Source organism: Chenopodium quinoa, unplaced genomic scaffold (assembly GCF_001683475.1).
Source record: "Chenopodium quinoa cultivar QQ74 unplaced genomic scaffold, ASM168347v1, whole genome shotgun sequence".
Lineage (NCBI taxonomy): Eukaryota > Viridiplantae > Streptophyta > Magnoliopsida > Caryophyllales > Amaranthaceae > Chenopodium > Chenopodium quinoa.
In genome coordinates this window covers 1818003-1833277 of record NW_018745177.1, presented here as the reverse complement: position 1 = coordinate 1833277, position 15275 = coordinate 1818003, and the positions used below count along the sequence as shown (strand labels likewise).

The following is a 15275-nucleotide window of genomic DNA, read 5'->3' as shown; positions in this document are numbered from 1 at the left end:
TTTTTTTCTAGAACATTGTGAAGTCCATTGCATATCTTAACATACACATACAATTATGGATGCAAATGACATGTGTACATCAATTATTGTACACACATGTATTGACCCGAGTGTACAATAAAAATCTTCCCGATACTCAGCCATATACAAGGAGTAATAGCTTAGGATAGAGAATGAATTTTGTTTCCTTTTCAATGAACTGATTATTAATATTCATTTCTTTGTGCATATAATTAATTAATTATTACAAAGTGCACATAGAATAAACTTTGTCAGTATGCTGTTAAGAATAAGTAGCTTTGAGTTGGTGCTTATACTAATATCCTAGATTTGTATATATAAGCCTACCAAATAATGATGCAAATACCGTTCAAAAAAAAAAAAAAAAAAAAAATAATGATGCAAATACACCGAAAAATAACCACATTTCTGAAAAATAAAACTTGTAGAGTTGTAGATAGAAGTGTGGACGAATGTGTTGGCGCCTGAAAAAGAAGGGGTACAGTGGATAAATGTAGTAGGGGCACCAAAAGGATTGTGATAGAGAAATCTAGGTTGTGTGATGGTTACAACTCATGCAATGGGAATAAATACCCAATTTTAAAGTAACACAACATAACAATTTTTTAAAGGTTGGAATATATTTAGAAAGGAAAAAAGTGTTACATAATGTCAAGAAAAAAGAACAATTTTACAGCCTAGGTTTATACACAACGTACTCTAAGACGAAGCTTCTAAACCTTTCACTCAAATTCGAAAGCTCCACTACCTTAATTATTGGTTGCATCATTGTAAAGTCAAAATGCTACAATAGTATGTATAATTGAGATTTGCTCTCTAGGCACAACTAAACACAATATATGGTCAAGCTAATTAGATGATTTAGTATAACGTTACATAGTTTTGGTCCATTTTAACATGACCGAGCGTGAATCAGGTAATTTAATTAATTAGCATTCGTTACTTTGCATGACGGGTTGAAGTAATATAATTTAAGTAACGTTTTTATGTGCAACACCTTGATGATGCCACTAACTACGTACGATGGTCTAAGAAAATTTGGTCAAATTGGGAGAATAAATTGAGTGGTGAACCTAAGGTAGTGAGGAGCTTTGGATGGTGCAAAGGTTGGATATAAAGTGGTGGGAGGAAAAAGCTAAGGCAAATTCCAAAGGAAAAAATGTTAGCATCTGATTCTAGTGAAGTTGCGGTTGAGGAGAAATAGATAGGTAGAAGAGCATAAATGTGTTATTGCTAAACTTTGACAACAAAGTTACTTTGTGTCTTATTCTGTGGAGGCCCTCAATAAAGAAGAAAATTCTCAATGCAATTTTATTGTTGTGTTGTTCTTTGATGGCTTAATTGCCTAGAGCATCCAATTCCTTGAGGAATCCTTATGTTGTATTACTCCGCATTTCTTTTATTCAATTTTGACTATAGTTAGATAGTTGGATCCTATCATGTAATTATATTATTAAGTACGAAAATTAGATTTTGGTATAGTTATAACTTATAAGAGGTTGGTCGAAAAATTGAAAAAAATGGTCTTTTTATAAATTATAATATAGTAATCTTTATGAAAATAAGGCTTAAATGTCTCTAAGCTATTGTTTTCATAATTCATATATTCTCTCTAAATCAAAGAGCATATATGAAATTAAAAAAAAAAAAAAAAAAAAGAAAAAAAAAGGAGAAAAAAGAAGAGCATATATGAAGCCATGAAGGGAGATTCTATTCTATAAGAGTAAATTATTTTACTAACATGTACTCACTTAGCTTTGCATAAAACTAAAACATGTGTTCCAACAATAATATAGTATAACCACTTAGCTTTCTCCCTTATAATTTTAGTAATGATTTAAAATAGAAATCTTTCAATTCAGCTACATATCTAACACTATATTAAAAGGTTATAACACATTAATTACATTTTATTCACTCTCACTAACGATAAAAAAGTTAAGTTATACACTAATAACTATCAAAAAAATAGTACTCTCTCCGTCTCTTTATTAATGTCCACTTTCTCTCATTTATTACTCACATAATAAAGAGAAAGTGGACATTAATAAAGAGACGGAAGGAGTATTTGTAATTTTTAGTGTCAAGCCTCTAATATTATTCGATTATGCATACATAAAAGTATAATTTAAGTATCCCAAAATTTTATATATCTTCAAGAGAGAGAAAGATAGGGTGCTATGTGGTCCATAGTGTGATGATAATGGATGCCAATCAATTCAATTCATCATACACAACCACATCTATTTCCACCCCCACCCCAATTATTCCATAACATAAAGGCATAGCTTACTCTACACTTAACTCAAACTTCTAACAACCCACAACTATATTCCTCTTCCCAAGAATTCCAACACCTAAAATTCTTCCCTTGCTCTTTTCCCTTGTTTTTCCCTCTATTAGAGTTATTCATGCATGCAATAATATTGATTGATTCCCTAAAAAATACACCTCCTTTGTTCTAAACACTTTTAATACCACCTTTAATTTTTAGCATCAAAATTATTATGAAGGGTTTAAACATAAACATATCATCTTGTACTTCACAAGACTCAACCGCTATAATCTCTTCCAACATGGAAGTAATACTACCATCCTCGTCCTCATCCTCCTCCTCGTCTTTCACCCCTGGAAGCCGAGCAATTGATAGACACAACCCTATCATCACGGACGAAAGAAGAAGTGGAATTAGTAGTACTAACGGTTCGTGTGCTAGTACTCCCATTGGAACCCCTTGCACCAACCATGTCCTACAAAGAAAACCTCCTACACCAATTAGCCCAAAACCTCATCAAACTCATACCCCACAAAAAAAGGGTAGTAACAAACTTCCTACATTAACCAAAAAAAAGACTAGCAAAAAAAACGTTACTAATAATGCTACAAAACCAACCATTACTAGTAATAATATTATTATTGATAATGGTGATGGTGTTCATAATAAAAGTGGTAGAAGGAGCTTCTCTAAGCCGTCTGATTTTATCATGAAGGCGGCGGCGTGTGCCAATACTAAGCCTGGTGTAGACTACATTAGCCCTCCTGAATCATCTAGGTATCTTTTAGATGACACTTCTTTTCTTGAAGTGTTATCTGATTTTGACCCGGTCTTGAAGCTTAAACCTTATGATACTAACCACCATAACGACGACGTCGAGGTTGTTAAGCCGGAGGCCGGTTCTAAGCCTCCTAAACCACCTTCCTCAACCGGATCATCGGACCAGGTTTGTAACTCTTCTTTCTTAGTAATGTGATTTATTAATAATCCACTCGTTATTTAATTAATATGGAGTAGTACGTATAGTAATTTTTAAAAGGTGACGTATAATATATGTTGAATACTTTGACTCTTACAACTTTTGTACACTTACATAGGTTTTAATAAACTAAAGTTTTAGTCTATGTTACCCGAACTCTTCATTTCACCTCACGTACCCGTGTCAAACCCTCAACACTTGGACATGAGTATGACACCCGGACACTTCACTTTTAGTTCAAAATCATGAAATTTTTTCACAAAATTGCCGAGTCGGACGCTTGGACACGTACCCGTGTCGGACATGGGTAGCCGTGTCCAAGTAACATTGATTTTAGTATTTGTCTTTGTGCTATATAATGATCTTAATTGTATAAAGATTAGGACATGTATGATTGTTCAAATTAAAATTTGGATCATGTTGAGTTTAGAATGATAGAGTATATAAGTTGATTACGCATTTCAACCATTATTTAAATTATTGGTTGAGTTAATAGAGAAAAGTACAAGACTACAGTAGTGAATTTATTTGTTTGGATGGCAGGATAAAATTGATGCACAACGGATAAATACGTAATTACTTAAAAAAAAAAAAAAGAAAAAAAAAAGAAATATAAAATATGTGAAATTATAATGATGATGATGGCAATTTGACTTGGCTAGTCTATAGTTGTCTCTCGTGGGGTTATGTAATTAATTTCAGTATCAAAGTCAAGGTTTATATAGTACTCGTAAAAGAATGAATGAAATGACTCTTTTTAAGTTAAACACCACTTAAGATTCTACTTAAGGTTCTACTTAAGATTTAATTTAACGCCCCAAATATATGGATGCGAGCTACCTTTGAATTAAATGTTTAAGCGACGATACTTGGAAAAAACTATCTACTACAGTATTAAATAGAGAGTAGTGATATCCCTTTCAAAAAAATAGTGATAAATAGTAATAGTGAAATCCAACTCAATGTGATTAATGATATCTTAATATTATATTAGTAGAGGGTTAAAAATTACCTAGTGGGTAGATATAGCGTGATATTTAGGACCAAGTCTATACAGATTATTTTCAATTCCAGTTCAGTTCAGTTCTTAATTTTCTTTTCTTATAAAATATTCAGTTCATTTCAACTCAGTTCATTCAATCTGAACATGCCCTTATAGTGTATGTTGATGATCAAATATGTCTATACATTATCCTTATTAGTTGGTATTTATGCTAAAAAGAAAATTGCCTAAATTGCATGTAAAAGTTCAAACAATTTATAGAATGATAGAGTAAATATATATGAGTGATTCTACGGTAATATTTAACTTTTGAGATCTGTTTTAACTTGTTAGTTTTTTTAGGCAAAACGATAGATATATTATATTTTAACTTGTTATTGATCAAAAACAAGTTTGTGTTCTTTCAAAGATTAATTACAAGGTTGTAAATTTGATTTATTTCACCAATTTGAGAACGAAGTAATAAAATTTTCAGCATATTTTGACCACTAAAGTCAAAAGCAGTCTGATTTATACACAAACACACCTTTATTACTATACCAACATTAGTCATATTAAAGTAACAAATGTTTTACTGAAAATAATCATGTATATCAGCTTTTGTAATTTGGAAGTTATAGAATACTCACTCCAATATTAGAAAGAAAAGGTTAAAAATAGTAGTACTTGGTTAGTAATGATGATGTTTGATGTACTATAAGAATTGGCGGGTGGTGACATTAAAACAAAGATTGATGATTATTGATGTTTGCAGGTGGTGGTTCTGAGGGTGTCATTGCACTGCAGAGGTTGTGAGAGAAAAATGAAAAAGCATCTCTCTAGAATGCCAGGTAATAAACTTATTCATCATCATATTGCATCTCATTCATTTAGTAATCCTACATTTGTTCAAACCAACTTTATACGAGCAACTAATAGGGGACGAAATGTTCTTAGTAAAGATTACTACATAAGTAAATTGCAATTATACACAGTAAGATGTTATTGTCTTTTCTCCATGTTTTATTTGCCTAAATTTAAAACTACGGCTATTTCACCAAATGCCACTGACAAATTTAAAAATTCACCAAATGCCATCGGACTTTTCAGAATTCACCAAATGCCACTCAGTTTTTAAATAATTCACCGAGTGCCATTAATGACTAACGGCCGTTAACTCCGTTAGTCATTAGGGTCTAATCATGACACATGTCATGATATGATTAGTCTATTTATTTTAATTCTTAAAAATTAAAAGAAAATAAATAAATTAAATAAAAAAACAAAAAAAAAATCCCAAATTTTCCCAGCCACCTTCCCACCACCGCCAAAACCCTAGCCACCTCCCCATTTCTCGCCGGAAAACAGCCAGCCACCCCCTTAACCACTAAAAAACGGTCGATCGGCCCTTAAGCACTCCACCTGACCCACCGCTGACCCCCAAAACCACCCACACAATCTGCCCCGACCCCAAATGCCACCAACATGAGCTTTGATTTAAACACCCATCGTTTTCCAACCGTCGCTCAAAACCACTCCTCCTATCCTCCACCCTTGAAACGATGAAATCGGCCATAGAAATCGACCATTGTAGATTTCCATGGTTGATTTCGATCGTTTGAGGGTGAAGGGTTTCCACAATCAGGTTTTATTTTGGATTTCTGGGTTTCCATGGTCGGTTGTGGTGGTTATGTGATGCGTCGTGTTGGTGCGTGAGGTGGTTGCGGGGGTTGGGGTGGGCATCATCGCAAGGTCGTCAGGTAAACGAAATTTTGTGGGTCAGTGTGTGGGTGATGGAGTTATTGGGCATTGCGTGAGATGGTTGCGGTGGTTGGGGTGGTTTTTCGCTAGATTAAGAGGAGTCGACGGTTTTGATGGGGTTAAGGGGTTTCGGCGGGACGTCATGGGTTCCGGCGGGTTCCGGCGGAAGGTTAGAGGGTTCCGGCAGGAGGTCAAGGAGTTTCAGGGGTTGGCTTTGGGCCGACGGTTGGCTTGGGCAGGTGGTTACGGTGGTGGGGTAGGGTTGGGTTAGGATTTAGAGTTTTTTTTTTTATATTTTTTAAACCAATAATCGATTGCCATGTGTCATGATTAAGCTTCCGTTAGTCATTAATGGCACTCGGTGAATTATTTAAAAACTGAGTGGCATTTGGTGAATTCTGAAAAGTCCGATGGCATTTGGTGAATTTTTAAATTTGTCAGTGGCATTTGGTGAAATTTCCGTTAAAACTATTAGTTGGGTGTTTTTACATATTTTTGTCGTTTGGGCCCTAGAGGTGGGCCTTCTATGCATGTCAAGCAATCTATGTCAGTGGGCCAAAGTTGATGATAGCCTTGCTATATTAAGAGCACTCTTGCTGTTTTTCTGAGCTCAATCAAGACCAACACATAAATGCTATTCTGAGAAATTAGTTATTGTGTTTGGTCTCTCAACCTATTTGCATCGAGGGATTTTTATATACACCCGGGTGTACCGTACACGTTACACACATGAATATTTTTTCTCATTTTGATGATTATTTTTCATTTTATTATCAAATAAATAGCAAAAAATAACATTAGGTTTGTTGGGTGTATGGTACATCCGGGTGTACATAACAAATTCTAATCATGATGATTTAAATAATATTCATCGTACATACTACTTTCTCGTTACTCTTTACTACTAGTTGACACAATTATAATACAGTACTAAATTAAAGCTTAGAAAGTAAGTATACGGGTATTTAAATCGATTGTTTTGTTAATTAGTTATTTGTACTAAATCATTGTTGTACTTCGTATTTATTTTATGAAATTACCCATTTTTACATATTATATTTATTTAAACAAAGACTTACGAATTATATTCAATAGTTAATGGTTAATATATTATATGCTAAATATTAATTTTGTAAAAATGAATAGAACATGACCTTAAATTGGACAGTAGATGACCGCAGTAGTTCACAAAATATATACGTAATAGACAATGGCAGAGTGATTGGGAACAGCCTGAAGGTTCCAAACATACAGGAGTTGAAGGTGGCTAGTTAGGATGATTGAGCCTATTGTTTTGTCAATTTCTTTTGTAAAACTCATTTAAAAAGGCCTAGCTTTTTAGATTTTGGAAACTTGGCCCAACCAATATTGGGTGAAATCTTGTTTGGGCCTTAGTTGGTAACAGTTGGAAAGTCACTAAGGTGCATGAGGTGTAACCGATACTTATTAGAAGTACTAACATCCTGTCTTCAAAATCCGGGTTTGTCACTGGGTGACAATTAACCAGGTTAGCTAGCCGAGTAGTCTAGGTGTATAGACTAACTAAACCCATTGGCTTTCATTACTATGGTAGTATGATGGTGCATTTGTGCATAATGAACTTATAAATAGTACAATAATCATAATTAATGTATCCTTTTGATGATGGTATTGATAATCTCCACAAATTTAATGTGAGCAGGTGTGACATCTTTCAACATAGATTTCGCAGCAAAGAAGGTAACGGTGGTAGGAGATGTGACACCATTAGGAGTTTTGACCAGCATTTCCAAAGTCAAGAATGCTAAATTGTGGACACCAGCAACTACAATCTCTTCTTCTTCTCAACTCAACTCAAGAAACATGCAACTTTATTATATAAAATAATAGTTGTATGATATAATGTTTGTTTATTAAAGTTTTGTACATGCATTGAATTAGTCTCATAGCATGTATGTTAATTAGATGTTGATCTTGTCACAAAAAAAAAAAAAAAAAAAAAAAAAAAAAAAAAGATGTTGATGTGTTCTTGTTATCTTGTTTAGTTATTAGAAATTTAGAAGTGAACAAGTTTGCTGAACACAATAAGTTTAATTTGCTTCAAGTCTACTACTTATGATGTTAATTAATTAATTGTGAGTATGTAGTTAATATATACTTCGTAATAGTTTAAGCGATATCCATTTCCTTAGCTTCAATCTGCTAAAAAGAAAGTGAAAAAGTTATTATTGCATTTTAAAGAATTTTGATCATGTTTATTATGACTAGTTAGAGTTGACAGCGCGCGATCCATGGTCTTAGTTATTGATTCATTCATAACAATCTATATCTAATCTATCTATACTTAGTATTTAAAAACACAAACCACAAATTTTTCATATGACACATGGCATTACAATTCACAAGTCACTCATCTATTTATGTTTAAGTCTTTATGCATTATACAACTTGCAAATTCAACTAAGAAAATGAAGTGTTTTATTTCCACCATAATAAAATAATGTTTTAATTAATACACATTACATAAACATATAAATTATAATAAAAATTGTCTTTTCATCTCTAAGACTTAAAATAAAATTTAAAATAATATGTCATTTTATATCCCACAATCTTCACGTGTATATATCTAACTAAATTCATTCATCTTCTTTCACGGTTCTACCCTCTCTCACTTTTTTTTTAAATTTATTTTAAGTTTAGAAATGAAACAATCTTCCGACATATGAAAATAATTAACCCAAGTAACAACCCGTGCATTGAAAGGGCCAAAAAGCTAGTTATTTCAAATGTATTGATGCTGTAATTATTTTATAGGGAAATTATCATCGGTACAATCTAGGTTTTGATATTTATCTTTGATACACCTTATTAAGTTTTTATTATGTGCGGGACACTCATAATTATCACTTAACTAGGTGTGAAGCCCGTGCGACGCACGGGTTTGTTTTTAATATTATTTAAGATTTGTGTCTTATTAAATACTAATAATAATAATAATAATAATAATAATAATAATAATAATAATAATAATAATAATAATAATAATAATAATAATAATAATAATAATAATAATAATAATATAAAAAGGATTAGAAAACAATAGGATAGTTGGTTAGAGTTGTGGTTTGTGTTTATTTTGGATTTGGATTGCAAAAGATGAAATTTGTTAAGAGGAAAGAATGCTTTAATTTACATGTGTGTTACACAAGTCACAACTCTATCACTTTCATTAGTGGACCGATGACCGATTATACAGTATTACAGTATATTATATAGTCCACAGAGCTACCAGAAATTATAAGCATATAATAACAGTAATGTCAAAAAATAAAAAATAATAATAATATTTCAATCTTAAAAAATTATTATTATTATGATATTATCAAAAATTTATATTAAAAAAACAATTTGTGATGTTCAAATAGAATGATCTCTTGTACATCTCTATACATAGTACTCTATTCTTTTTTTGTACTTATGATTTAGGTATCTTGGGTCTCCTGTGAATGACGCTGACAGGATTATCCTATTCCCTTTTACAACCCTAAATATGTAGTGTGTAGAGTATATTGTTTCTTTGTAATTCTGGTACATATTTCTTGTGCCTCCAATCAATGACGGTGATAAGATTAATTTTTTTCCATCTCAACCTCAGTTGTATCTTTGTTTACTATTGCATCCTCGAAGGTATTGTAATTTTCAGTTTGTGTAGCCATAAATCTTGGGGTTTTTGACTATGGATAAAAACAATTAACGTTTTTCTATGTATTGTGAATTAATTAAGGCATATTTATAAGGAAATTCAATCCATCATATATTCTCTCTAAATTTTATCATTCTTTATAATCTATTTTTTTTAATTGTTATTGATATAATTTTTTAAGCTTTGTTTTTTCTTGTTATTATTAAATTTTATCATTTTTTTAGTTGTTATCTATATGAATAATTTTTTTATTTTATTTTCTTTTTCTTTTTAATATATTCATTTTATATTTATGTGATTGTTGGATGGTAGGTATAACAATAATCATGTATTATGATTTTTTTGTAATTATATATTTTTTTAATATCATAATTTTGAAAGCCCATGAAACTTGTTAGGGGGCGTTTGGTTCGCAGAGTGGTATAAGTTTGGAATCAGGAATAGGGTTAAGGTGGTATCGGATTGGAACTTAAATAATATTTAATTAATAAAATAGATATTTAATATATTCATTCTATAACTTGCTTTAATCTAGTCGTAACATATTTAGTTGATGTATATTTCTTTAATTATCGGCAAATCACCAAAAATAGTGGGTTGCAAATTGATAAAACCGGTAAAATATTCTATATATAAAGTGAAAGGGGTTTTGGATGATAAATTTCACTTTCCCAAAATATCCCTCTCAATTTTATTTTATTTTATTTTTTTTCTAAAAAACCCTTTCATCTAAAAAGAGTAAACTAATAATCGAGCATAATATATTGACACACACAATTTTTTGTGTCGCTTAGCTTGTAGTAGTAGTGTAAAAAACAGACTCCATTATCCATAATAATTACTCCATGTTTTTAACCTTAAAATATAAAATATCTTTGACTTTTATACGTAGTATTTAGCTATCTTATAAACTTTCCTTTTGGGAATTGTTTTCCTCACGCTAACTATGTGTTTTGATAAGTGTTAATATTAGTATACACATTAAAGTGTTAATATTAGTATACTATTAAATAATTTATAAGATAAAATTAGAATTAGTAAGAAATATCTAAATGAATTATATATATTCTAAAACATAGATACCTTTATCTTCTTTGATGTAATTTGGTCGGATGAATCATGATCCTTTTTCATTGAATCGATATTATCAAAAGGGCGTTTTGCGGTTTCTTCAACTGTAATTTCATCTTTTGAAGCATCTTCATTACCTTTTATGACATCTTTATTCTACATCAAAATTATTTATGTAAAGTTTTGAGAGATTAAAATTTAAAATTCATGACTTCTAAATTAATATTAAATACTTGTAACAATTATTTAGTACCTCAGTGACACTTTTGTCAAGAATTCTCATCACCGTAAAAGTTTGTCGATTTGCTGTACGATTATAAGCGATGATTTTAACTTTGAACACTAACTCTCTTCCAAGGATATTTGCAATCATTTTTGGAATTTGTGTATCATCATCTTCATTGTCATTATCATCATCTTTATGATAATTGATCTGTCAATATTGATTGAAATAAGTGATAACAGCATTTATAGAACAATTTTATCTTTAAACTATTGTTAAAAAACAATAATCAAAACCTTTTCATAAGTATGAGCCTCAAAAAGAGTACTTGCATCTTGTCCTATCAGTTTCTTAGCGTCTTCATCAAAAACTACAAATATTGTTGACCCACTATGATCGATAACACTAAGCTCCAAACGATATCTGATTGGAAAAAAATAATGCATGAAAAAATTAGGTAATATATGATTTATTATTTATTTAATCTATTATCATAATATGGATAAAGAAGAAATTTGAAACAAACCTTGGGATGGGCCTTTCAATTTGTTTCTCACAAGCAAAGCACCAAAAATCTGTTTTTCTTGGAGTGATGCGTTTTTGACATGCTGGGCATGCGATATAATACCAACTATTTTCACTCATAATTGCATCCACTTTAGCGATGCAACAGAAGATCAAATCCTATATGATTTAAAAATAAAATTAGGTTTGAATTTAAGATTTATCATATATTTCATATTAAATATAATAAAATGATGTATTTTTTTTAAAAGGAATAATAAAGTGATGTATTAAAATACATTTTCTAAAGTTTTTTGTACATGATTCATAAGCGTTAAAATATCAACTTTTTTAGAGTTGATTTCTTCGGGTCCAATCTTAATGCTCTGAATTTCAAGTTTTCCAATGGTAGCATTATCTAACTTCTCACTGCATTATAATGATCATATATAAGAGGTATACTTATATAGAAAGAATATTATAAAAAATAAAATTATTGAATTTTACATACCTCCATAAAGATTTCAATTCATCAACCTCGGAAATTTGAAGCTCAATATAAATTTTGTTGATGGAGAAGTATTTAGATTAATTTTTCCTGTAAACAAAATGACAATGGCAAATTAGGTTATTCCTTGTAAATATTTAAAAAATAATTTATTATAATAAGTAATATATGATACTTACCATTAAAATATTTGACCATTGTTGAAGTAACAACTATACCAAAAGGCTTAGTAGAATCAGCAAGTAGGTCTTTTTGTCTTGAATAATCAGGAAATACATTATCCCAAATCTTTAATTGGATTCGTTGTCCACTAACCATGATATCAAAATACAAATAATTTATTAATAAATATAAAATTAATCAAATATAAATATTACTAAATCGTAATTGATAATAATAATAACAATAATAATATATTAAAATATATTAAAATAATAATTACCATTTATCTTCTATTTCAATAGAATCTCCAATTTCATTAACAACCATGCCAACCACATCTTGTAGGACAATGTGATGTATAAAACAAAAAAAAAATTTAAAAAAATAGTTAAGCAAAAGATAACACTATAGACATTTTTTAAAAATAAAAACAGAAAACCTGTAAAATATATACCGGGGAGTGTAGCACTACTACGGAACTTATCTAAATGTTGCAATTGAACAAAATCAAATCTATGCAACGGAATTTTATTATTATCTGCGACGCCCTTGACAGTTGTATTTTGAAAAAATTGTATCATTATCTTGTTATCGCTCACAACACGATATTCATTCTTGTTAGGTACAACAAAAAAATATCGAATTGTGTAAAATTTGCCTTCAACCAGTTTAGAACGAAATTGTTGGACAAATTTTTCTTTGATTGAAGCATGGACATATTCACCCTACATATGCAAAAAATATTGTAAGTTAAAATAATATGGTAAGTTACACAATAAATTTTCAAAAAAGAATTATATATTATTATTAAAAATAAAATTAAAGGCATACCTCTTCGTCAATTAAAACCATGTCCAAACTAATCAAACTATTATGTTTTCGAAAGTTCAATATATCAAAAAGCCTTGATACGCGTACTTTAATTTTCCAATCATTTTTGGAAGAATTAAGTTCTCGAATCAACGAAATAGACCTTAGAAAACAATGCAATGAAAAAAAATACGGAGTAGTTAAAAATAATATTATTTGTGAATACACCCATCTTGCACTGTATTGGTAATAAGAATGGCTTGAGAACACATTTTTACAATTATTTTAACTTCTTACTTCTCAATCAAATAACATAGTTGACCCCAAAAGAAAAACACATAGGATGATATGAATAAGGAAAGCACGCCTCTCTTTTTAAACTTCACTTTACAATGCATCTCTATTTTGATCTAGAAGTAATTGAAAAGGCAGCGGTACAACATTAATCAAACATTAGGTTGTGATCTATAGACTCAATTTACCATCAATTAGCATATAGGCAAGCTGAAAAACATTGATAAATAGCAAATGTTACAACATACAATAAAATAGTAAATCTTGGATGACAATAACAATGATGATAAAAGCAGAAGACTTTAAAAAGTGTAGTGATGCTTTTTTCATCCCACGACCTTACTTCCCCATGCAACCTCATCGTATTCATTGTTAATTCATAAAAAAAAATTAAGTTTAAGGAATTAGACGTACATTTTCTTAAACCACAATATAAAGTCGTAAATTGCTTTGTATGAAGTATTGTGTGATTCTTTGGTGGTGCGTGGATTAAAATAATGCCTATTTATAATAATAACAAATCATAAGCTAATTAAAACAATTCATATATTTTTCCTAACTTAAATTTTATCAATGTGTGTGTTATGTTTGATAATTTAAGTTTATTTTTTTTAAAATTATGATAAACATTATTTGATGAATTGGATTGCTATTTTTCATCTTGAATTTTATAATTTTAATATTTTAATATTTTTTAACCTATTTAATTATGATAAACATTAATATGCACGTAGGATCAACGTGATGAATTGGATTATTATTTTTTATCTTAACTTTTATAATTTTAATATTTTAATATTTTTTTAACCTATTTAATTATGATAAACATTAATATGCACGTAGATCAATTTGATGAATTGGATTGTTATTTTTCATCTTGACTTTTATAATTTTAATATTTTAATATTTTTTAAACCTATGTGGCACACATTAAATTCCAATCCTACATCGCACATTTATGTGGCGCTCTATAATTTTTTTAAAATAACAAAATCCTACGTGGCTCTCTAAAAACGCGGGAAAAAACTCCCCTTTATATATATATATTAGATTATACTATATTAACTAAAACGTTAATCACACGTTTAATTAGTTAATCTAAAATGTTTTAATTGAAAAAAGAAAGAAAAGATCTCAAGTGCCCTCCCATTTAATCCCCCTCCAACCTTGCCCTCCAACATTTCCCACCTTATTTTTGAATATAAATTAAATTCCCACCACATATACTTTCTTTTCTAATTTCTTTCTTTTTTTCCTTTTTTTTTTTTTTTTTTTTTTTTTTTTTTTTTTTTGCTTTCTCACTTTGACTTTCAAATCTGCAATAGCTTCCTCTGGCACAAGATCAATTTCAGGCAACAAAAATTTAAGAGGTGTGTAGTTTAAAAGCAATACCTGCAATTGTAATACTCCAAGATCTGTAGACATTAGGCTCTCAAACTCAGCAGCAAATCTTGGAAGGCCATATTACAAATGCAGGCTCTGTGACTTCTTCTTGTGGGTGACTGATGAACATAGTGTAAGGGATGTTGGCGGCAGACCTGGTAAAATGTCAGAAGCAGCATATGTTCAACTTTTAAGGGCAAAATTCACCGAGTTCATGAAGAAGACAGATGAATTTGTTGATTTTGTTCATATGATTGTTGAAATAGCTATTGTTATGTATTTTGTCTTATTGGTTGTTGTTTGAAATAGATGCATAAATGAATGAGTTTATGAGATGCAATGAGCTGAGAACTAAGTTTTGAGATGTAATATCAATCTATTCTAAATAAAATGGTTTGCTTTATGAATATGTTACCGTTTCATGTTTATGTAAGTATGAGAAATTAAAAGTGCAATAACAATATCACATATTAAAATGCATCCAAAAGTCAGTACCATATATAAACCATATAATAGCAACTGTTACACAAAAAAATAAGCAACACAAGCATACTATTTGCAAGTGTTACATCAAAATTGATTACTCACTTATGGTTACAGGTTAATAGAGCTACCTC

The 15275-nt window shown here is 30.2% G+C and overlaps 2 protein-coding genes across 2 annotated transcripts; one reads left to right on the top strand and one right to left on the bottom strand.

The window, feature by feature from the left end:
• Positions 1 to 2181: 2181 nt before the first annotated feature.
• Positions 2182 to 8119, top strand: LOC110710708 (protein SODIUM POTASSIUM ROOT DEFECTIVE 3-like). Its single transcript, XM_021889040.1, has 3 exons — positions 2182 to 3242; positions 5033 to 5108; positions 7700 to 8119. Exons 1-3 carry the CDS (start codon positions 2529 to 2531, stop codon positions 7882 to 7884), a joined length of 975 nt encoding a protein of 324 aa, XP_021744732.1. The 5' UTR covers positions 2182 to 2528; the 3' UTR covers positions 7885 to 8119.
• A 47-nt stretch (positions 8120 to 8166) lies between these two features.
• On the bottom strand, positions 8167 to 11642 carry LOC110710826. The gene is made up of 5 exons (XM_021889168.1): positions 11524 to 11642; positions 11294 to 11420; positions 11028 to 11207; positions 10787 to 10930; positions 8167 to 8196 (listed from the first exon to the last, which is right to left on the bottom strand). The coding sequence occupies exons 1-5, from the start codon at positions 11640 to 11642 to the stop codon at positions 8167 to 8169; spliced, it is 600 nt and encodes a 199-aa protein (XP_021744860.1).
• Positions 11643 to 15275: the final 3633 nt, after the last annotated feature.